Source organism: Falco rusticolus, chromosome 8, assembly GCF_015220075.1.
Source record: "Falco rusticolus isolate bFalRus1 chromosome 8, bFalRus1.pri, whole genome shotgun sequence".
Taxonomy (NCBI): domain Eukaryota; kingdom Metazoa; phylum Chordata; class Aves; order Falconiformes; family Falconidae; genus Falco; species Falco rusticolus.
The window spans coordinates 43,633,770-43,659,174 of NC_051194.1; the positions used below are offsets into that span (position 1 = coordinate 43,633,770).

The window sequence follows — 25,405 nt, forward strand, 5'->3', positions numbered from 1 at the left end:
TGGCAATTGTATGTAGGTTTGGGACATGGTAAGACTACTTGCAGCTCCATACCTCATGATGGTGACTTGTTTTAGGTACGCCAGTTTTAAATGCAGAAATGTTAAACACCCTTTTTCATCTACATCAAAGAACCTTATCTTGATTTAGGTTCTCTTGAATGAATAATCTTGTCCTTGTACTTTTGTAAAAATAGTTGGATTTGAGTTCAGTAGCTTTTGTTGCAGATTATATTAGGACAGTATAGTAAAATCAAAGATCAGATAGTAAACAATTATCCTCCCACAGTGGGATGGGGTGAGGGGGGATCTATAGCATACTTTTTTGTTCATTCAGACTTATTGCTTCCCATTCCTGGGACCCGTTCTTATCAGCTCACGGGGTTTGAGTTTGAGAGAGGGGAGAGAGTTGTGGGCTTGAAGTTTTTTTGTTTGTGGTTTGTTTGGTTTTTTTGTTTTGGTTTGGGTTTTTTTGTCTTTCTTTTGTTTATTTGCCTCAGTAAAATGGAGAAAGGTTTACAGGTTTCAGTTTTTGGATTCTTGCTGTCATGTTCTGGAGAGAATTTTGGTGAAATGAAGTGAGTTTCTAAATAAAGCAGAAACATTTGACAAATAAGCATTGCAAAGCAGTACAATTTTATCACTTCAAAGGGCATGGGAAGGAATCCAAACCTGCCTTGAACTGGTTAACATGTATCACTTGCCAGCTAACATGGATTATTTTAAGACTGAGATTTCTCAGATTGAAGGTTTAGAGCAAGCCATTGAGTATTTTCTTTATATCGCCCTATACGTTAAAAAAAAAAAATAAAAATGCAGCATATTTAATTACATGAGGCAAATATTCATTAGCCCTGTTAGCTTAATCATCTTTTTTTGAGGCGGGTTCTTCTGGCCCTGTTTGGAAAGCCTTAATTCTTGCAGACTTTTTGGGCTGTTTAAAATCGCTGTAATCCCTATTTACATGTTGTGGGTTCTGTGGTGGTTTAAGCATCTTCAAAGCTGCCGGGAAGCTGTCAAACATGGATTGGCTAAAGGGCACCCACTGTGGTCAGCTCAGAAATGGCAGATGACTTGCTGGTATGGAAACACTGCATTCACATGCTATAGGAGTACCCTACAGACGTATTTCCAATGCCCCAGATGACTAAAGAGTTGCTATATATTAGTTTCTGGCTGGATTCAGGGCAAAGATTACAGGTCACAAGTAGGGCTATTTGACTTGTAGTGAAATCCAGAGAATCACAGGCAAAAAAGGATCCTTTTAACTTCTTTCTTCCTCCACATGTGATATTTTAAAATAAGATATTTGTTTAATGCAGACTTTGCTAGTGCTAATGAACATCAGCCTCCAAGGATTATGAGGGTCAACGCTAACATTTCTGGTTTATTCTGAGATTAAAATGACATAAATTGGCAAGATGATAAGCAGTAAACTAAAATGGTTACATCGTAATTAATTAGTAAGGTTCAAATAGCCAGTAAAGGAGAACAGAAAGACTTCTATGAGTCAGTGGGGGCATTTTCCTTACTGTTCTATTAGAGCTTATTTTCTCAGTGATGCTGCAGTTATTTTCTATTGATGTGCCCAGGATGGTTTATGCTCATTGTGGATCTGATCTGTTCATCGTATTTCTAAAGAGAAACTTTCGTTGGGTGTGGAGTGCTCAGGCAGTGGAACGAGCATATTTTTAAGCTGTAATTTTATGAATGTGAGGATCTGGACATCTCGTGTGGAGTGGTGGGAATGGCTTCTGAGAGAATGTGGATTTGGGGGTTCATTTTTCCCAGAGTCGTTGGCCGGGTGGGATCCTTGGTGCCCACTGTGATCACTGCAAAGAGCAAGTGGTGCCTAACTGGTATTTACCTTCCTCCACCAGGGCAAAGTTAATTTTCAGTTTGGTGATTGTTGTTTTTTTTCCTATTCTCCTTTTTCTGCTTATTCATCAATTGTAATAGTGGCTGTCTTTGTCTAGCTGGCATTTGTTATAGTCCAAGTGGGAAACCCAAAATGGTACTTGCTCTTGTTCAAATTTACATACTTATGGTGAAATGGTGCTTCTTTTTATGCTCTAGGAGAGGTGAGGGCTCATTTTGCAGAGGGTTTCTTGACTCCTTTGTAGAGGAAAAATTGATCTCTAGGTTTGGGGTGGAGTATAAGGCCTTGTTATTGCTGTTGTAAAAGATCAATTTGAGAAAAAGAGATAGGATCTAAAATGCAAACCAGCATCTGCCTTCAGGGGTACAGGACACTCAGAAATGCTTGTCATGTTCAGGCAGATGGTGCAGTATTTACGAACCTGCAGAGGCTGAGTGCTTTCTATTCCAGTGTTCTGTCATAACCCACACTGTCTGAACTGGCTGGCTATGGGCTTTTTGGTTCATTTGGGGTTTTTTGTAAGTGTGGTTGTAGACTGAAGGAGGAAGCTGCTTTTAAAAAGGTACCTGAATTCTGTGTTTAATCTCCTTATTTATGTTGGTCTTTCATTTCTAGACCCAGAATATATGCGGCTGCGTTCAGCAAAAAATACTTGTCCTTTAATTTCTGTGTAAATGAATATCAGCTTTCAATTTAGCTATACTGGAATCCATTGAAAAAGAGATATTGGTATGACATTTGTTGAGATTTGCATGTTTTAAAGAGAAAACTGACAATATACTCAATTCTGCTTTCCTTACTCTTTCATAATAGTTCTTTCCTCTTAATTGCAGTACCTTATGTAATAAATAGTCCCATGGGTTTTAGTAAGACTGCTTAGGGAATTGAATACCACAGCGTTAGCAGAAATGGAAAAAATGAATAGTGCTTAAAAGAAGTGCAACATTTGGCAAAATGCTCATACTTATAGTTTGTACATGTATCAAACACTAATTCTGTTTTTGTTTACTGATGAATCTATTTAAATTATTACAGAAAACTATTGGAGAGAATTATGTTAATGATGCTTTTCGTGGCACCTGGTGTTGTATTTGGGTTTCTGTTGATTAAATTCTACTTTAAAATTCTATTTTAACCTTGAAAAACATTTTTTAAACTGCAAAGTATAGCTTGAATCCGTTAAGTTTTTGTATGAAAAGAAAAAAAGATATCTTAACTTTTACCAATTCCACCAAAGGGAATCACTTGTGTGCACACTTGAATTGGTGGTCAGACCTGCTCAGTATTGCAGGCATATAAAATGTTTCTGTCAAAATTGCTTTACAATCTCTGGAGGGGATTTTTTTTAAAGCTTTTTTTTTTTTTCCCCCCCAAAAGTGGAGAAATACCACAAGAGCGTATCAGGAGACAGACCTTTGTGGTTCAGGTTGGGGATTTTTTTAGCTTTCCCTGTTCCTACCTCGCTGACGTAGAAGGTCATCCTGTGTCTTGCAGCCATTTACCCTCTACATGTCCTTACTGTGCTTTGCCGTCCTTGTGGACGAACTCTGGTTCAGGTCACATACCCATTTTTCCTGTGCTTGTGAAAAACATAAGAGGCAAAGGAAGACGAATAAATATTCCTGTTTAGAAAATACAGAGTTGAAGCAGAAAATGTATTTCATTTTAGGTAATGGATATAACATCAATATTACAATTCTCTTCTCTTATTAAAATTTAGACAAACACTGTATGTGTGAATTGTCCTGGATTTTTCTCGGCTGTTCATTAGCAAGACATGCCATTTTAAGAATGGCATTTAAGCAAACCCAGCTGGTTTGCTTAGATTTAAATGAAGATCAGCTCAGCATGAAGCTTGGAATTGCTTCTTGTGGATTTTTTTCTAACTGGGACTTTTTAATCTGCTTTTGACTTTACCATGTATTTTTTTTCTTTTACATTAGCATGTTTAGAGAACTGATTTTCTATTGGATTTATATCATGGCTATCCCATTCCTTCACTCAGCAGTGCAAGAAAAGCAAAACAGGAGTTGAAAGTTGTATATATGTAAAAAAACCCTGAAAAACCACAAAAAACCACCCCCCCACCCAAACAAACAAAAACCACACCCTTCAAACAAAAAAACCCAAATCAAATCTTATCTCAGAGGAGACTGACTTTGTAAGTGCCCAGAAAATCCATCTGAAACAATTTTTATTTTTGTGTTTATTTAATGAATGTTTCTTGATTTTGCTGCTTATGGTGAAGGCTGAGCTTGGGTTTCTCCATGAATGCATGAAGCTGATGAAGATGTCTTTCATTTCTATATGTTTTTATTCCACCTACAGTACTCCTCTGCCCTGTCTCTACTTAGAAGTGTTTCCTTGCAGGACTTTATAAAATTAGCTTGAATGCTGACAGACATCCCCTTTACCATCTCTCTTAGGCTTGATTCTTGTCTGGGTCTATCGCTTTCTCTTCCAGAAATTGTTTGAACTTCTTGAAGACTGGAATTTTTCTGTGTTTTCCAGGTTTTTGGTACAAACAGGGACATAGATGCATTCTCAGCTCCTCCATTACACGGCTAGAAGTGTTTTACAACTCCTTAGAATTAAAAAGTAAATTTCTGACATCAGATTCCATCAGCATTTTGTTAGCTTTTTCAGCTACCTTTTGGTTATCAGCTAACAGCAGTGTCCGGCACTGGTTTGGTTATGCCTGTGTTGAACTAAAGACAATTCTTGCTTCTTTTGTCACTTTATACTTCAAGTTATATGCAAGTTTCCAGTGTAGCTTAGATCAGTGTGTTAAAGTGTATTTGCATATAAAATGTACAGAGCTTACATGCTTCTGTTTCATGAGTGTTAAAAAGGACTGCTTTCTTCTCAAGCTCAGCAGTGAAAATGGTACTGTCAGAGCTCTTAATCCTAAAGCAGGGAATTGATATGTGATGCAGTGCATCGATTTGGTTGATGTTATGGAGCTAGCAGTATGGTTACAATCTGCAGCCAATCCAGATTGCAACCAAACTTTTACAGCGTACAGTAGGGTTTTTTTCCTCTCATAACATACAAGTTTCAAATAGCGACTTCACTGATACACTGCATGTCTTTGTACATATGGCTTCCCACCCCCCTTGCAAGTAGTTAGTAGGCATATATTGATTTCAGGCTATAGAATTGGCTTTCATATGGGAATGTTATAAATAATTTTTTCCTTGAAAAACCAAGGAAAACAAGTTAATATGGTATCACCCATTTTCCTTTACCAAATGCTATTGCTGTAACCACTGTAACATTACTTAGCATTAATTCTCTTTAATCAGCTGTGCTGTCTTAAACATAGCAGGGACAGCAGTTGTAGCTCAAAACAGTGCTTAAAATGGGGCTTGCATGTGGATGTGAATTCCATGATTTTTAAGAGTTTGTGGTCATTCAGCTGGATAAACATGGAACTACTTCTTTACTGAGTGTGTTTGTTTTGGTCCCTGCTGGCAAATAAAGTCTTAGGAAATTGAAGTCTTTTAGATGAAATCAAGGGTTACATAGTTCGAAATGGCAGAAGTTCTTACTGTTCATATATGAATGTGATTCCTATACAGACTTTGTAGCTTTTGTGGGGTTTCCAGAGTTGGACTCATAGTTACAAATAATTTAGGTTTTAATAAGTGGAATGGTGATCTTTGAGTGTATGTAATATAAGCTATGTAATTCATCTCTAAAATGTATCGGGGACACCCGATACTTACACCAGTAAGTTCAACTGGTTGAACTTACAGATTGGTCTTTGAATCTGTGACAGCTTTGTATTTTAGCAGAAGAGTTTGAAGGAAAAGCAAAGTCTTTGAGGCATATCTCAATACTGTTTGAACTTTAGGGTTTAGAAAATTGTATTGACTGGGCAGCTTAAGTGCTTGCTGCCTTTAAGGACTTGTTTAGTTTCCACTGCAGAATGAGTCCTGAGGCAGTAGCTACCCTGGAAACTGATTTATGAAAAAGGCTCTGTTTGGAGGAGAATATTACGTGCTCCCCATCTCTGCAAGCTGCCCTGCTCTTTTCATTGGTTGGTGTTTTTCTAGGAGGCATTCCTCATGCTTTTGTTCTATCCTTTTTTTTCACAACATGAAAGAAAATCCTCAGTTTTATGTGCTCCACATGGAGTTCCTTTCATCCTTCAAAGTGATGTTACTTATTTTGCAATGTAATCGCCTGTATGAGCTTGCTTTTGAGCTGTAAGGCTAAGTGTTGCTTTTGTTGGCAGGGTTATAATGTTTGCACATTTACCCCATGTCATTGATTGATAACAGCAATGAAGTAAATAACTGAAGCATTTCACTCGGTTGTTTGGTTTTTTTTGTTCTTCTGTTTCTCACAGGTTCATTGCTAAACCATGTGCCTTAGGCCTTAAAGTCCAAGCCAACGGACCACAGAAAGCTCAACCTAATGCTATCCTGGAAAAAGTTTTCACAGCTATTACAAAGGTAGAGTATTTAAATAAAATATTTACCTTATAAAGTGGGATATGGCACTGTAAACTACGTCTGAACAAAACAAAGCTAACCACTAAATGCAGTGTTCCTTTTTTACAGCTAAAATCAGAATATACAAATGCCAAGGTTGTCATTGGTATGACAACTTGAGCAGTTGTCCATCCCTTCATGACATCTCCTGTAAGCTTTTAATAAAAAAAAAGTTGTAACGGAAATACATTATAGGTGCCATATGGCCACCTACTTTTTGGCTTCTTACCTTTTAGAAATTTCCACAAAATTGTCTTTTTTTTTTAAAAAAAGAGGTGAATTGTGAGCCAGTAACATTGGCCTTACTGTGTTTTCCATGGAACTTCAAAGCCACTCCTAGTGGAACTGCCTGAGCACACTGAGCACAGGGCATTGCTGACTTGCTGGTGTCCCAGCTGTTTCAGCTGTGATCAACATCCTTTGAAACTGGGGGCAGAGCTAGAAACGTTGAGGAGCATTGACTGAATAATATTCTGCCTGCAGATTTTTTTTACACAAGTCTCTCCCTCACCACTTATGTCTCTGTCTTTACAGCTCTCACTGTATGACAACTGAACTAAATCTCTATGTCATCCTGTCCATGCTTTTGAAGTATCCTGAACTTTTCCCATGCAGTGGGCAGTGAACGGGTGTCTTTTAGTGTCTCCTGAAGAATTTGGTGGTTAGCCACTTAGTAGTGGAAAGGCCTGTGGAGGCCTGAGGGACAAAATTGGGTTCAGTGTCAGGGACAGTGAAATATGCCATGGATCTGTTTTGCTTGTGTGTCCAGCCCTCTCTTGAGATCACCATGGCACTCAGTGTAGTTTCTGTCCTGTTTTCAGGGAGGGTATCTCATGTACCTTACTTTTAAAAGTTGCAGCACATGTGCTGTCACCCAGACTCAGCTGGAGGAAGAATGGGATGGGTTTTTTTCAATTTTTCCTTGCAGAATCTTCTAGCCTGACACAGGGCCCGAGTGTGTGAAGTGATCTAACTCCTGCCTGTGAGTCATGGTAGGAGCTGGCACACACAGCTCCCAGCACCCAGTGCATGGAGACAAGTGCAAAGAGCTCCAAAGGAAAGCATTTACTTTCCTGCAAGAGTTTGGTGGGGCTGTACGGTAGCTGCTCTCAAAGAAACGGTCCGATTTAGCCAGCCACCTTTTTGGAGTCACATGCAGCAGTTATCTTAGTCAAAATCCCAAGAGCTGCAGAGCTGCTTCAATCATTTGATTTTTCTAAAGTTACAGAGAATGGCTTTTCTTAATCTTCCACTGAAAAACTCATGGCTACTTTGGTCGACTAAAAAAAAATTTTAACCTCCTGCAACACGTAAAGTCGTCTTTACTGTGGCAGCTCCTTCTATCTCATTCAGTGTATATAAATAACTGCCTTGCAGAAGTAAAGTTAAAACTCTAGAAAACAGATTGTCCAAGAGATTTTTCTGTTTCTTTAAAAAAGAATGAGATCAGGAGAAATATAGAAATAGTCCTCACGCAGTACTGTATGTGTGGAATTGCTGCATGATTGGAAATGTGGTCTGTACTGCTCTTCTCCACATAGTAGTAAAATTAAAGACAGACTCATTTTCTTTTGCCTTACCTCTGCACTGGTTTGCAGCTGCTCTACGGAATAAGAGTTCCACACTCACTGCTTTTGAGAATAATTCTGTGTAGCTAATCTTGCAGAAAAAAAAATTCTCTGTCCCTGTTGTCAAGGTGATTTTCCTTTTGAAGTTGTCACTTTGTTTAATGACCTCATTTTTTTAACATTAACATGCACAAGGATGCGATATATCTTCTTTCCATGTCAGTCGAACAACCTTCACTACTGCAACAGTTGATAGGACAAAGATCTTGATGCAGGACAATGGAACAGGCATAGCCTGTGGCAGGCAGGGGAGTGCTTGTAAGCCCTGCTACTTGAGAAATGCATGGATTTTATTCCAACTGATCACCACTTTCCAAGTTTCAAGCAAATTTTCATCCCATTGTTCCGTTCAAGTTTCTTATTATTAATAACCTGCATGCAATATTACCATGTATGTCTTTCTAGATTAATAATAGTTACTATAAACATATTTTGATGTTGATCTGCCAGCAGAGATTTCTGTGAAAGTAATATTATTTCCATATATCCACGTGTCTGACAAGTAGCCTCTAAGAAATAGAGAGGCAATTACAGAGTTTCTAAATTTAAAATGGAGTTACTGCAGTTGGGCACAGAAAGAATTTTTATCCTTCTCTGTTCTGTAGCATCCAGATGAAAAGAGGCTGGAGGGCCTCTCCAAGCAGCTGGACTGGGATGTACGCAGCATTCAACGCTGGTTTCGACAAAGGCGCAACCAGGAAAAGCCCAGCACTCTTACGAAGTTCTGTGAGAGCATGTAAGGATGTGCATTCTGTTCTTGAGCCTGTGTCATCATCAATTTTCTCCTTTGTTCTTCATGGGTATTTTTGTCGATGGGTAGAAAATTATACAAATTGGTAGAATATAACTTCTTGAATAAGAAAATCTCCTTTCTCCTGAAGGAGTCAATTTATACTTTTTGTGTACTTTGAATAGTGAAAAGCTTTCAGAAATCAGATGGTTGTGATTCTATAATGTCGGGGTGCCAACCTGATCCTTTGAGACAAGTTGCCTTGTGTTAGGGTGGGAATCTGTCTTTACAGCATAACCTTTAGCTATACAACCTGACAGAGATCTGAGACACAGGAATAAAAATAAAAGCCAATTGGATTGCTAAACCATTTCTTTGTTTTTTCTCATCCCAGGCTTACATCCCCCCTTACTAGCCCTTTTCCTTGGGTGTACTGAACTGAGGAGCTAAAGGCTCCTATGCTTTCTTTAGGAAATTATTTTTCACCTGCCAGGGTTTACTTCTAAGCAATCTATCCCAGCACCCAGCTGCTCTTCTAACTGGTTATCTACATAAAGGTCGTTTTTCTAATTAGACTCCATCGTTTTTAGTATGTGAGCTACATTTCCATGCTAGCTGGATATAACATATTAATCTGCATTGAAAGAGCATGGAAAATTACATCTACTTAAAATATTTACATGTTTTTCTTAAAGGAGGACTAATAGATACTGCATTCATAATAAAACAGAAAGTAACTAGTTTATTTGAAAGACTCATTAATTCCAAGTTTCAGCCCTCTAGCACTGCTTAATGATGTTCCTTTGATGTGGAAGGTCATGCATTTAAGGCAGATTTTAGACGCTCCAAATCAAGGGACTTGGCAAATATTGCTGAGGCCATAAACAAGTATTGGTTTTATTATACACTGTTGGTCAAGTGCTTGTGCTGTTGCTGGCTTAAAATTCTAGTTAGAGTTTTTGTTGGTGGGAAAGTGTTAGGTAGAAATGTCAGCAGAAATAGAGGAAGCCTATTTAAGTTAGAAAGCAAATTGTAGTTAATCTTATTTTCCAAGTTTTGGTTTTGTTTTGTTTTTAATTATTCCTTACAATTCTTAAATTGCTTCTTTAAGAAATTGCAAGTAAAGAAATCACAAAAACACTGCAGACCACCCAGAGAGAGAGGGGAGTGTGTGTACCCACACAAAAAACCCAGCTTGTGGAATATATTGTCATATCGTTCATGCAGATTTCTTAAATGTATTTCATACTTTTTCCTTTTGTACATTTCCTAAGTATTTTCCTTAACTTTATTTTTTTGTGGAGACATACAGAAATGTTCATAATACAGTCCTGAATACATAATGTATTAAGACATTTTTTTTCTAAAGCCAAACCACAGATGAAATACTTTCAGCTAAGGACTGAGTAGGAGAGAAATTAGAAGAGTTATTGTTAAGAATATTGACTCTCTAGCTCAGAGAATGAGAGGCCTTTTTTTTATTTTAGAAGAAGAAAGATAAATTGTCTAAAGATGATTGCCCTTTAATAAACAGGAACTTAACTTGTCAGAATGTTTATGTCCTTTACCTGGTATTTACAGCTAAAATCCACCCTTCTTAATATTAGTAAAGCCAGGTAGAGTAAGATTATGGATAAACCTAGTCATCCTATTGCCAGCAGCTGGTGGTCTTATAGTTACTGATTTTTGAGATCAGTGAAGAACAACCTTTTTTCTACAAGGGTTGTAGCTGTTACTGTATACACTTGTTTCCTTAATTTGTAAGAATGGCTGTAGAATCTTGGGGGGAAAAAACTGTATTACTGTTAGAGCTAGCATATTCAGGCAGTATACTTCACTGCTTCTGTTAACTCAGGTCAAAGACTTCACTCTGTTGCATTAGTGCCAGCAGATTTGTGCTGACCTAGAGATGGAAAAAACTTACGCTTACCATGAAACACAGGCACAAATAAGCAAGTTACGGGTGCTGAACTTGCTCCTTTCTGGCATACATTATGGAAAAAGCGCAGGGCTGAGAGCTATGAATGCAAACTGGAAGGTAAGGTCAAGCTGCAATGAATGTGATTAACTTAGGCTGACAGAATTAAGTGCCAGCTTCATTTAGAAAGCACCATTGGGCATTACTGTGATATGTGTACTTAATAGTGATGATAATATTTGTCCAAAAAGAAGCAAGGTGGCACAAATAATAATAAGTGAATAGTTCAGGTTCTCTCTGTGGTTTGCAGAAGGTGCAGTGGGAGTTGTGTCTCCATCTCTATATGTACATGCTGCTGTGGGAATGTGGTGTTATCCAACCGACCATGTGTGCATTGCTCTGATGGCACTTCCAGCGGTGCAGTGTGTGCCACTAGCTGTCCCATCATCACACATGCTGAATAGAGTTGTTGACAGGTAGTCAGAATAGCACTGGGAAGCCAGCGATACCTTTTTTTCCACTCAGTATGGGTGTTAAATGGTTGTCCAGTTAAAGCTGTCCATCAGGGCACTAAGCAAGGTGCTTTACTTCAGTATGTTTGGAGCAAAGAAATCCTTCTGTATGAGGTCTGTAGCCTTTTCACAACTGTCGAGTCAATGGGGTGGCCTTTTGGATGAAGAGTCCATGTGTGGCAGCTGCTTTGTAGCTCCACACTGCATAAAGCACATGTTCCCATGATAGTAGTGGGAAGTGGAGCACTCCTTCACTAACTGGGGCACCAATGGAGAGTTTCATAGCCCTGACAGAGAACGAAATGTGCCCTTATGTAATAAGCAGGCACAGAGCAAGCAAAATGACAGTGATCCCCACCTACACCTTCAGCTGTTGAGCTGCTGTTGTCCTTCTAGAGAACTTCAGTTTTGTTGGCAACTGCATTGATTGACTGTGACTTGGGAAGAAAAGTGACAGAACCCACAGCAAATGTGGAGCTGCTTAAAAAGAGCTCCAACACTTTTACATGGAGATGATTCAATTTACTGCTAGAAAAAGTGTTCTTTGGGCCCAGAATGGCTTTTCCATGATGCAAAGGAGAAGGCAGCTGTGCCAGAAGGGCTGTAGGCCATTTCTGACTGCCTTATCTTTCTTGCCAAATTACTAGTTTGGGTACTATCTCAGGTAGAGGAGTTTCAATAGAACAAAGGCTGAGAGCAAAACTCCATGGTAAACATGCTTGCCTGGAGTGAATGACGCCCAAGATCCAGGCCCAGACAGACTAAATCAGCAACTTAATCATTAGATTCTTCTTGTCCCTCTTTCTCACTTTCTCTACACCTCCCTTCTTTTTCTTTTCATGCAGCTTCAATTCTGGTCCTATACAGAGTTCAGAGAAACTCCAAAACCTACACTTTTTTTTTTTTCTTTTGTCTTTTCTCTTTCTTTTTTTTTCTTCCCCAAAATGGAATGATTCCTTTGCTGCTAGCCATTGTTAGATGTACCTGCTAAAAACTTCAGATAGTACACTGATAAATACCTATACAAAACACGAAATGGATAATTTCACCAGGTTCATGATCCAGTATTAGTCAAAAAGACACTAGTAAATGAGGTGTTAAGGATTATTTTACTAGAAAGTCTATGGATGGTTTCTCAAGGATTTGGTGATTCTAACACAAAAGTTGGAGTTAAACAGCAGAGTGTTTGTAGTCATTAGGAAAGGCATCCTTGTAATGCTCAGGCAGTTAGCTTACTACATTAGCTGCAGGGGAGAGTCTGTCTATAGCTTTTCTTTCCGTTGTGGGAATTCGGGCAGTTTTACTCCTTTCCTCAACTTGAAATATGGGTAAAAGAGAAAAGAGACCTGAGTGTGCAAGGTGGACTTTTTTACTGCCATGCATTTCTGTTACTTTTTATTCCTTTCTCTCTGTTGCAATGGCACAGCCTAACATCAAGACAAGCTTTCTCCTGAACAAGAGTAGGGTAAGGACCTTGCGCTGTGCACTTTGAGTATGCAGCTCATGAGAAAACACAGAAAGTGGATTACCTTGCATCTCTTTTGAAGCTTGTGTGGCTTCTTGTTATGCACGGAGAGTATCTGCAATATTTTACAAGGCTAAAAGTTGTTTCTGCAGAGGACTATCAATCTATTTAAAGGTAGCCGATGCAAATTGAATCAAATGCTCTAATGACTCTGGTGGAGCACAGTTCTAGCACAGAAATGTATTTTTAAAAAAATACATATACAAACCCCACCCAGTGTCTGGCCACAAATGCGTTCCCAAAAACATCCGTAGGAAGAATTCTGCATCTGGATATCGTAGAATGGGAATTCCAGGCATGGAATAAGCTAGTGGGGAAAGAGCTTCAAGGTATGCTGGGAACAACTGGGAGGATGTAACTCTTGGAAGACCGTGGATAGTGACTTTGCTGATTGCCAGGCAGAATACAGAATCCAAGAATGTCTTTGTTAATGTCTGATAGTCAGAAAGGCAGTGTAGTAGTGATTCCCAAACCACTTCTAGTTTCTTCCCAGTTTCAGTGTATTGTGCTGCTGCTCACACTGCTGGTGCATAGGCGTGTCTGCTTTTCTCAAAGCCTAAGTAATATAGAAAGAACAAGCATCCTGTCCGCCTCCTTTGTTGTTTAGAGCAAATGGGAAAAAACCTGTGTTGCCCAAAGTTATTAGCCTGCGATTTTGCAATTTCATCAGGCTCATGACTTTTCTGTTCTACAGCTATATACATCTAAGCAAGCTGTTTGTTAGAGACATTTACATGGTTTCCAAGGAGTGGCTGGCAGAAACATATGGCCAAGAGAATTTTTTGAGTTTATGCAACAGTCTGCATGTGAAAACATGGAAATGTGCAGATTGGAGAGCCAAAGATTTCCCCACGCCCCCGCCATTCTTCTCTAGAAGATACTAAAGTATCTCCATGTGGGTTGTCTTTTAGTTTTGATGTAGGGGGAAGAAGAGTCTCTGTCTCATCTCCTAGCCAGAACATCTTCTTTTTCGTAAGGAATTGAAATTGTTTATACACATTTGGTTTTGGGGAGATGTTATCTATCTATAGCTGTGTATATATATGTGTGTGCACAAGTATGTGTATAGATAGAGACAGATATATATTGAATTTTTTTTTACTTGTCATGCATATTTATGTGAAAATTTTATGGGAAGTTTGCAACTTCTTGGCCATATTGCTGTTCTTGACTGGAAGAGTAATTCTTTCCCACAAAATTGCACTGGAAAAACAACTGTGCAAGGGAAAGAAATTGAGACAGCTGCTTGGTTGTTGAAATTCTGAACTGTGCTGATACAAATCTTTAAAAAAAAAAAAAAGCATAAAAGAATTAATCAGTCCATGCTTTGTGTGTAACAGTAAAGCACTAGAAAATAAATAGGCATCCAAAAGCTTCTAGCTCTGAATTTTTAATAGCCTCAGGCCCTTTTAAGTCAGCTTCTTAAACACTGCTGAATACAATGATATTTGCGATGCAAGCAAAAATATGTGGTACATGGTATTATGGGTCCATTTAATTCTGATTTGTTAATACAGGCTTTCAGCTGCCTTAGTGATACATGCAACAGAGGACTAACCAGTTTTTAACAACCAGAAAAGATAACAAGGAGATGGGTCTGTAAAGCTGTGCTACATGCTCTGCAACAAGTGTGATAGTTACTGTTCAATGGCCATAGAATTACCAAATTTCTGCTGTTTTTCATGGAGCAGGAATGGCTGTTCCTTCTCACTGTCTCACAGGCACAAGGCATAACCTCTTCCCTGCTGCTTTGACCTGCTTGGGAGATCTAAAGCAGTGGTAACTCAGCCGGCAGCTTGGTGAAAGGGAAATTGCACACCTAACTAGTACGCTGAAAAAAAGTTAGAGATTTTCCTTGCTATTATAATTCTGGATTTATTTCTTTATTTCTTTATTTTTAACTGGGCAGATATTTAGTTCTGCTCCTTCTCCTTGTAACATCCTACATTGGGCTGCATTCTGCATCCAGGTGCTTCTGGGACAGGTGCTTCTGTTGACAGATGATCATAGGACAGCAGCCTCACCTGAAAGAGAAAGCATCAAAGAAAGTCCAAAATTTCCAAAAGTTACTGTGAAACAGCAGCAAACTCTGCAATAAGGCATAGTACTGGAAACTTCTAAGTAATTCCTATTTCTTCCTTTCTTCTGGAATGCTTTGTGCTGAAACAGTTAATAGGACTGATAAATTTAATACAGGTGAAAAAAAGCGAGTCGTTCGCATACTGCTCTTTATGATCCTTAACTTATTTAATTTTTTTCAGTATTTCACTTAGCTTTCTGTGACCTTGAGTGAAATACTCGCTGGTGCTTCACAGAAGCAGCTAGTAGCGGTGTCCGAAGAACACATGATATCATTGAGAAGTGTATGTTTGTGTATGCCTCTCTGTATCTGGAGGTAGATTTTGGATATTATTTTTTTTTTCCCCATTCTCCCCGCTGTTGTCTTAAAACAAAGGGGGTTGGGCAGGAAGAATAAGAGGAGGAGTACTCCTTCAAGCACACTAGCTGGGTTTATAGCCAAGAGACTGCTTTGGCTCCGGTCAGGCAACAGGGTGGTTTCCCCAAAGCTGCTAACTCCCAATACCACCATGTTAAAACAGACCTGTAAAGGGAAAAGCCAGGGAAGCTGTCAGCTGCTGTGATTGACCCAGTTTCTCTGAGTGCCAGTGTCAAGATGAGAAGTTGACATTCCCATAGGTTAAAAGAAGCTAGCTCGGGCAAGTCGAGGTTAGAGAGTTGTGAACACAGATTTTTCTTTAAATCAACTCAGCAAAGTGTAGCACTTTGCAAAATAAATTTTGAGGCATCCTACTTTACTTTGAAGAAGTCTTTCAGTGTCACTGTTTGGTGCTGCTGTCTGCATGCTCCAGCTGTACCAAGCTTACTATACCAAAACAAAAGAGGAGAAACTACTAAATGGTCTGTCTTTGTAAAACAATGTGCCCTTTTCAAATCAATTATCTGAGAAATTACTCTCACTTAGCATAAATCTTCATGGCTGGCAGGTTTTTTTGTTGTTGAAACCAACAATTTTATTTTTATTTTTTTTATAACACATACACAGACAGCCCAGTCCACGGTTTTGATTAAATATTTTTTTCAATGTGAAGTCCTTATTGGTTTGTATTAGTTGCACTTGAAAAAACAGTAAAGGTTGAGTCTGACAGCCTTCATCAGAAGTAAAGACCACTTTAATGGTGTTTTCTGAAGGCCTTTATTGATTATTTCTTTATTCTTTACTGAGTGTCATGTAATTTCAGTAATGTGTATCTTCCCATTAAAAGATTTGGGAACTTTGTCAATGAATCCTGATAGTATGTCATAAAACTGCTGGTGGAAGTAAATTGGTGGCTCTTAAATAGCCAGAAATTGCGTGTAAAGCAAGAAGCATGTTCTTGTTTGGTTTTTATCCACTAGAAGAAGGGAGTCATAAACCTGCTATGTGATTTCTAAGATGCTAGAGAAAGAACAGCTAATAACAAAAATGGATTCTCAGTATTATCAAACTTGTGAGGTTCTATTATTATTTTCATTATGTTAAGTGTCTCTCTAAAAATAGCAGGTTGCATATCTCAGCTCTCATTTACTTGAAACAAAATAATGTCTGAAAGACACACCATTGCCTTCACAGTTCAACCAAAGTTGGAAAATAAGGGTCAGTGTCATGCTCTGTTTTGCCCCAGGCAGTCTCATCTCCCATGGGCACACTTCATGAACACTGATTTGCTACGGGACTCCCTTCTATGATGATGCTACTACCTCTTGCCAAAATGGAGTGCAGGCACTATTGAAAGGATAATTCATTGAAAAGATAATTCACTCCAGGGTTTCCTCTAGACAGATGATATGGATATAAAATTTGCCAAATCTGACTCTTCCAGCTAGGATAGTCTTGTTATCCAAGCAGAGCTATTGTCTCTACATTGTGCCATAGAGCAAGCAGCACATGCTTGGTGTCAAGCTATAAAAACATGATTCTGGCAAGGTGCAAACACATCAGTCTTAGTATTTCAGAAATGTGGGTCCTTCTTGCAGGGATGGTATAAAAGAAAGGGGACAGGATGACAAATATACCATACAAACCCAGAAATCCTCATGGTGTTTCAGAGCTATATTTCATATGAATGTAAAGTAGAACCTGGGCATGTACTATCCAGTGTTCCAGCCCTGAGCACCATGAATGTGAGCCCATCCAAGCTAGCTGGTCTCTTGCAACCTTGCACTCTTTGAAATGTCTGAGTAAGGATTCATACATCAGGTGATACAGATATAATGATGATGTTAGTGTAAGGCAAGGGGGAGCAACAAAGGCTAGCTCTTATACTACTCGGGGAGCTCTGTCTTTGAAGAGAACTGCTACTGGTGAAACCTATAGAGCTGGGCTGCCTGTCACTATTTTCCATTGTGCTGCTAGACTCATGTAAGTAGAACAAACTGTTCCATTGCCATTTTTAGTTAAAATTTTTATCAAATGTAATGTGAAAGTATGGTATTTTGCAGATGCAAATAGTACAGTGACTGTAGATGCTACAAGGATTGTACAGGAGGTCAGAGAAACAACGGAAGAAGAGAGAGGGTCACCTTAGTATAATGTAAAGGCATATGAAAATGATGACTTGTATAAAGAAAATAAATGGAGAACAGCAACTGCCTATTTCATCATGCAAGAACCAGGAGGTATCAAAAGAAAAAGGAGCATACTCAAAACTGAGCAGTGAAAAAAGTTTTTCATACTCTGAGTAATTAAACAGGATTTCATGTTTCTTTCATGGAATTCATTGCTCTCCTGATGCAATAATTCAGCCACAATTTGTAATTAAAGAGATTGTTTTGCTTACTTGGGCAACCAGAGTATTTGGTATTGTGCTGATAAATAGATTGTATCTATAGTTTGCTTAAAAAGCTGTTGTCTTTAACTATAAAGTATCATGCATGCTGAAACTGGAGTACTGAGATAAGGAAGAGATGAGCCATGCAAGCAAATGACATTTGTGTCATGAAGGGTGTAGCCTGGAGCAGGGGCTCAGGTGCTGGCAGACTCAGATTTGAGAGGCAGCTTGGCGGGGGAGGACACAGGTTTTCAATGAGATGTGGAGGAAGTTGGAGTCTGTGAAATTGTTCCAGAACATGGAAGATGTGACCTTCACTGAGCACAAGAAGGGTTTATTATAGCTGCAAGTAGTGGGGAAGTTGAGATGAGTCACAGATGCCAAAAAGGAGACTCTAATTGAAGTCATCTAGCAAATGGCAACTAAAGTGTAGAGAGTAGCAAAGTTGGTCTGGCAATTGTAATCTGTAGTAAGCATGTAAAATACTGCAATTTTATCACAGTACTGTAAGAGTTACATCTAGACTCTGTGATTGATACATTCAAGGACCTATTAGTCTTTTAGGAGTATTATATCTAATAATAACACAAAAAAGGAAGAGAGATGTGCTTGAATGCAAGGCCTCAATAGAGGGTAAAAAGAGAATGAGGCATTTATACTGAGACTCATGTCAGGGAAGCTAGTGCTGTGCAAAAAGGCCTGGAGTCCTGTTTGGTTATATAAAGGTAAGAAAGAAATCCTGCTCTGTTTTACATCAGGGTGAGATGTTGCTCCTTGAGAGTAGCACTCAATAGTTCTGTACACACTACTGATTCCATTGTCTGATACCAGGGTAGGCTGAGTTGAATTTAAGTTCCTCACTAAGCCACATGTGAAGTCAGTGCAGAAGCGTATTGGTGAAGCTTTTTATTTAGTGTAAATATCTTTCTTCCTGTGATGTCATTCAGAGCTGGTTCACTGATGGCTTCCTTGCTCCAAGAGAAAGAGGGTAAGGCAGTACCCGTTGCCTTGAGTCAACATAAAATACAGTAATTTGTAGCCTGAGTCCCTGGATATATGAATAAGTTAATGGCTGGCAAGCTGTCCTAATTTTGAAGTTGTGAGAACACAGTGCAGCCACTGACAGCAATTCTAATTCTGCCCTAACACTTGCTTCCTGATCAATCAGGACCAATTATCTTGCACATACCTTCTCTCCAACACACAGCTTGCTCAGTACTCACACTTTCCAAAGGCAGAGTCTGGGCACTCACACCTAGCTGCTACAGTGTAGTTTGCCTGTGGGTTTATGCCTTCAGCATTTCCTCTCTGTATTAGGCTGTGGACTATTCACATTTCTTTGGCATCCAAGCTGGATAAGTAGCTTAATTATGCATCCTTTTATGATTTTATTATGCGCTTTTGTGCTGTGCTGTACTTGCACAGGCTGACTCAGGCTGTAGTTCAGCAGTACAGGCTACCATTGCAGCTCTAGCATGCAGTAAAGGTCACTTCCCTGACCTCTGTGTCCTTGCCCTGTGCCAGACAGCCGGCTGTGCAGCTGGTCTGTGGGGCAGCATGCTGTACTTACTGGGGTTAAGGGTTACCCTACATAAAAACATAGGGTACTTGTCAGTCAAATTTTCCTGTTGTGGGTCACAAGGTGCTCACATAAGCGTGCTGGAGTACTGTTGCTTGTGGTGGTGGTGAATATGTGTGCATCCAAGTAACAGAAGGGAAACTGTGGAAGCATGGACAGTACTTGTATCCAATGTGATAGCTCAGGGTTTGGTGTGGTGGAAGGGAGAAGGGGAGGAAACCCCTTCTGATGTGGCAGGGTGGGAGGACATGGTGTGGTGGAGCAGGATGTGGTGTGCATGCAGTGCTTTAAGTGCATTTTCCTGCTGCCAGTTCTATAGGAGTGCTTAGATTAACATCGGCTGAATGAATGAATGCTTTTCTGCTGAACAGCTGCTCCTGCGACTTTATCTAACTCTTCCTATCAATACTTCTGAGTTTTCAATAGTGAAATACTAGGTCTGGCTCCACTTTTGTTGCCCTGCTATCCCACTGCATTAGAAAGCTGAACCTTCTGGTGAAGGTGAAAGTGGGAGTAGACTTCTTGCAACTTTGTAGTATACTGCTCAAGAGGCTTCGGTTAGTTTGGGGACTGGTATGAAACAGATTCCAGAACTGTACAAGGTTGGCAGTTTCCCTTGTGATTCCTTTCCTACCATAGCTGCCATGCTCACACGTGAATCTGGTCTGTGATCTGTTTTCTCTCTTTAAGAAGGGCCTCAGGATGTCTCTGTGCCCAAACATGGGATTAGGGGAAAAATAAAACATTAAGTGTCAGGAATCGCCAGCGCCTCTTCCCATGCTGTTCTGCTGAAGCAGACAGGCAAAGATGTCCATGCCGTGTCCTCAGACTATGCTTACTTAATTTTTAGACTGTGCTGTAAGCACTTTTCATTTTGCATCTTACAAAATTCCCTTCTTGCCTCAAATTGGATTACTTAAAACTCTGAATTCCCTGCCCTTACTGCCTTCTGTGACACAGTTTAAACACAATTAATAAATTTAAATTAATTCATGTGCTGCTCCTGCAAAGACACCATCATTTAACATTATCATTGCACATTAAGCAAGGTTATAATAAGTTAACTAGATTTCCATTCTCTTGTGGTTTGTGTGTGCTCATCATTATTTTATGTTATGGGAATTAAATAATTCTTCCCAAGTTCTAGTTAATGTGAACACTAGTTCAAAATTACAGTTGCAATATAACAATTAAAACAACTAGGGGAAAACTGCAAAGACTGCAGTAGCTGCTACTTTCTTATGTTCCATGCACCTTGAATTGTCTAGCTCTTAATTATGGAAGAGGCTGACTCCTTTCTTCAGTCAGCCTTGGCTTTAAATGAGGTTGCCAAACACTGCAGACAAGTAGCTTGAAAGGGAAAGAACATGGAGATAGAGCTGTGGTTTTTCAGAAGCTGTAGGGGATGTAAAGCCAAGAAAGAAAGCAAGAGCTCAGTCTGGGATGCTACAGGCTTCAAGACTAGTTTTGATGCTTAGTAGATGGGATTCACAGGGCTTGGGCTTAAAAAGTGACTTTTGATGATTTGGGGAGGATCTTCTTGAATTCAGCACAAGGTTTTCTCTTATAATCTCTTTTGTTCTACTTGAAGCTATTTGTTAGTGTGTTTGCCTGTGATACTGATGTCTTCTAAGTAGTAGATTTCAGGTACTGATACTCTCGTTTTCTTGTTAAAAATATTTTACTGTGGCCAAATTTTGAGGGTTGGTTTTATTTCTCTTAAATTAAACTTCCCAATAATAAAACCATTTTTGCCCAAGTAGAATAGCAAATAGTGTAAAATAGCTATTGTCTATTAATAGTGAAGGTTGTGTTTACTTCTCAAATCTGTAATAGTGCTTGTCAGTTCTTTATTTTATCTGTGTTATTGGATTTAAAAGCTGAACGGACAAGAGGAAAGACAGCAAAAATATTTCTTTTCCTTTCACAACATGTTCTGCTCTTTTAATTGCTTTTATACTGTAGATTTGGTATTTTCTTCCTTTATATGCCTTAGTTCTCATTTGTGCAATTTTTGCCTTGTACTTTTTACCTCCTTATTTTGTCGTAGAAAGTTTTTTTTTTTTTTTTTTTTGTTTCCAAGATGTTTATTTCGTTACTAACTCAAACTCTGCTTTTGTTCAACCTGCTAAGTATTTGTAGTATGACAGTGATATGACCAATGTTCACTTGGGCTGTAATAACTTTAGGAAGTGCAACTTTATTACAAGCAGGTATTAACTTATGAAGAGTTACTGTCAGATTCAAAATAAATTCTCTTTTCTTATGTGAATGCAAATTTTTTGATCTTCAGTAAATGCAGTATCTACCAAGTTCCACTCTTACTTTTATTTTAAAAAGACAGACAAACGTGAACAAAATGCTAATTTAGGATACCCTTCTCACTCCTGTTTCTGCTGTCTTAAGAGTTGTTAGCTGTTCTGCATGTGTAGCACTAGCAAATGATGTTTGCCAAATTCACACTGAATCCTTACAGATTTAGTTCAGTGGGACCTCCCCAGAGATGCCTTTGGCAGCAGGTTGTTCTCTTCCACCAGAGATTACAAACTACACAGACTCAGTAGTCCAAAACTATTTGGTATCTTTGCCAATTTCAGTGTCTACCAAAAGAAAGAAACTAGGAGGTATGACTTGTTCTCTACATCTGCTAGTCACAATCAACCTGTATAAAAATACCTTACTGACTGAAGGGTAGTGGCAGCAAGGTTTCATTTAAGGCAATGAATGAATTGGTATCCAAGTCTGTACTTCTCTCTTCTTTGTATTTATGTTGTTACATGGTTTTATGTTACATTTGATCACTTTTCATTTCATATATACATGGACTGTATGCGTCTGTTCATGGAGACACAATTACAGAGGAGAAATAACTTCCATGTTGTTTAATGTTTATCCCTTGCGGGCATTTAACTACATCGTTTTCTGCATTAGTAAGTTGTCTGCTTTTTAGATAAAGCTGAACTGAGTATTTTCTTCAGATGTAAGTATTTTGTAAGCTAATGTAGCAGCTTATCATATGCTTCTCTAATTTTTTTTTTAATGGTGCTGGGAGGGTGTAGGGGTAAGGGAAAGGGGAGGAACATAAATGTCTTAAGTAAATGTACTTCAGGATACAAAAGGGAAACAAAATTAAGGACGGGGCAAGGTTTGCATGTACTGCTACAGACTTTGCTTATCCTCTTACATCAGCAATGACAGCACTGCAACTCCTGCTTAGAAGATGGTGAGGTTTATCATCTGAAATGGAAGTACAGAATGTGAAGAAACAGCAAACCCTCCACAGAAGACTGATCTATAACTGTAATATCAAGGGCATGTGGTTGCTGTGCACAAACTCAGTGGTGCTGCATAGATCGGAGCATGCTGACAGCTGCATACTACAACCCTAACATTTAGCCTAGTTCTGGAAAGAACAATACCTGTAAGGAATCAGCATCTGCTCTAGCAGTCTAAAAAGCAGTCTAAAGCAGATGACTTAATGCTACAGGAAAGTAACATTCAGCATGAGAAGAAAAAATGGAAACGGCTAATACAAGTTGGTCTAAGATGATAGTTAACTGTCACAAAAGTTGCCTTATGCATATGTGTTGGCTATCATGCTGGAACAACATTGCTAGATGAAAAGAAAATGCAATCTGGAAGATTTTAAGTTCTTGTTCCTCTGGAACTGGAAAAGAGCGGGACAGTGAGAAGCTATTGTTATATTGACAGGGGAGCTGAAAGACCATGATTGGAAACAGGTGACTAGTCTCTATTCTTACTAGGGACCTCACAAGAGGTCCAGGTTGGAAAGACTTTGGGTTGGTTTTTCTCACCAAGACTTGTCAGCTGTGTGCATTTGAACATCACGGATGAGAGACCAGTTCTGTTGACCTGACCACAGGCAAGGGTGCATGGCAGCAGCATCTGTTTTTTCTGTGTGCTCTTCCCATGAGCTTTCCAGATGGTAGTACCTCTTTGCAGGGCAAGATTTGGCAATGCTAATAGATTTCTAAGGTCTTATCAGAGCTTTACTTGATGTGGTCCTCGAAGCACTCAAGAAGAGAACAGTTGCATAACCATTAAACAGTAGCTGTGTAACCTAGAAGAAATTTCCAAAACACCTATTGTATTATGCATCTTTATCAGTCTAATTATATAAACATGAACAGCATCGCTTCAAAATTTAGTGCTGTTTCCTTTCCTTTTTTCTGCACTACTAAATTTTGCTCTTAAGACTTTCAGAGCTGCATTTTTATCGTACAGATTTAGGACAGGACTGGTCTCAAGTGGCACTGTAACATTAAATATTAAATAACCTGATTCAAACGGCAGCCAAGAAGAAAATCAGATGACAGTCAAATCTTAAACCAGAAAATTGAAGAGGAAAGCAATAAAGATTTCTCAATTTATCATACCTGCTATTTTGCACATCTTAGTGAGCTGTGCATAACTGTCTCCTTCCTCAAAGAACTTCTGCTTACCCATAGTGTAGGAGCTATTTACCATTTTTGTGTGGTTACTCCAGTCTAACTCAACAATACTACCATGCCAAAAAGGGCAAGATTTTTTGGTTTTTCATTAATTTATTATATTTGTAATTGAAGTTCTTTATATCCACTTGCATCTGCCAGGCTTTGCAGAAATGCAGCAAATAATCATTACAGAAATATTGGGAGGCAGCAAATTGGAGCACTGGGGCTACAGCCATCAACCATATTGTCACACTTGCAGCTTTGTATGAGATTAGTTATTAGGAAAAAAGATAAGTAGAGATTTAGTGGAGGGTACAGGAAGCAGAGTTGCACTTCCATCTGATTTCTGAGCCAATTGAAGGTGTGCAGTGGGGCTGTCCTGTGTGCTGTTTGTGTTTCTGATCTACTCTGTGTTTGAGTTTTCAGTGTATAGGTCTGTCATGACCTAAGCACATACAGATTTAGGATTTAAGAAAGCTCTTAGTTTCTTTAAAAGAGCTTTATTAGGTGAAGGAGATTGGGAGATTGGAACATAGAGTAGAAATGCTTTAGGAAATACCTGAAAATTTGCAAACGATAACATATGTCCACACGTACTAGCATGCATGCTGAGTGTACCACCTGGGTTATCAAATTACATTCACCCTGTCTTATTTTGAGTTTTGCCTGGAAAAGAGTTGGAACTCTGATTTTCTAATTCCTTAAAAAGCTGATGTCTCAAAATAAGACACTTGTGATGCAATAGAAAAGGTCTTAAGTTTGAATTTATGAGACTAATAAAGATTTGAGGTGCTACTCATCCTTTGTTTTGGGTGGATTAAGCATTACTTTTCTATACTCTGTCTGAAATTTTTACATGGTAAATTGCCTAAACAAAATATTATCTTTGTGGGGACTTTTGTTGTTTTCCAGAAGGGTTGCTGTTTGTTGATGTATGTTTTTGCTTTTAACCTAAATTGGAAGCTGTAATAGGTTGGCAGACAATGTCACAAATATTAAGAAGCTGTTCCAAAAGTTCAGAATCTGTTGGGTTTTGGGACCATCCTCTAAATATCTCTTCTTAGACATAACCATCTAGAAGGAATGCATACCTCTGGCTATGTCAGGAGCAGCATTAATTGGATTAAGTTTCCTTGAGTGAATTAGAAAGCTGAAGGCTCTGCTACTGTGTTTTGGGGAGCAGAAAAATGCAATGTGAGGATAAAACATGGACTGCTTGCAGTCACTGTGAGCATGCAGGGAACTTTGCAATGCTTCCCGTTTAAAAGAAATTAACATCCAGTGTTGTTTAAATTCAGCCTCAGAAACGCTTCTTTGAGCACTCTGACAGTGAACATACTCATCACAGCCACGGGAAATGATTGCAGCAGAAATAGTTTTCAGTCTCGGCTAATGATTGCAATAGCCTAGCTATGTGCTTGCCCAGTTCAGTCAGGCAGTGGGGATTAAAATGGAGAACAAGCCATGTGATGGCAGTTCAAGCCTTCTCACCTTCTCCAGAACAAAGGTCTGCACCTGTGGAGTTTGTGGTAGGCTTGGTTTGGCTTTTAGCCTGAAGCCTAAGCACAGAAGTCTGTCAGCCACTGCCAGGAGCTGAGCAGCGGGTGACTGAGAACAGCAAATCTGAAATTTTACTGAAGTGAATTTCCATGGGAAAAACTTCAGGAGTCTGCGGTTTCTCTGAAAATAGTTTTCAGAGCCAGAAAGCCGTTTCTTCAATTGCAGGCAGTGTGGTGAACCTATGGGTAGTTACTAAATATGAGGGTTTTTTTAACATTAACTGTTTAAAAATGTGGTATTCTCGTGTTGCTGTTTGTGGCCCTGACTAGCAAATCAGTGGTAAAAGCATCTCTGT

At 39.0% G+C, this 25,405-nt stretch overlaps 1 protein-coding gene across 1 annotated transcript in view; it reads left to right on the top strand.

The window, feature by feature from the left end:
• Window positions 1–25,405, top strand: part of CERS6 (ceramide synthase 6) — a 124,610-nt gene that overhangs the window by 33,835 nt on the left and 65,370 nt on the right. Inside the window, exons 2-3 of the mRNA XM_037398748.1 lie at window positions 6,231–6,336; window positions 8,609–8,739. Coding sequence (XP_037254645.1) covers window positions 6,231–6,336; window positions 8,609–8,739 — 237 coding nt within the window. The remainder of the gene's footprint in view (window positions 1–6,230; window positions 6,337–8,608; window positions 8,740–25,405) is intronic.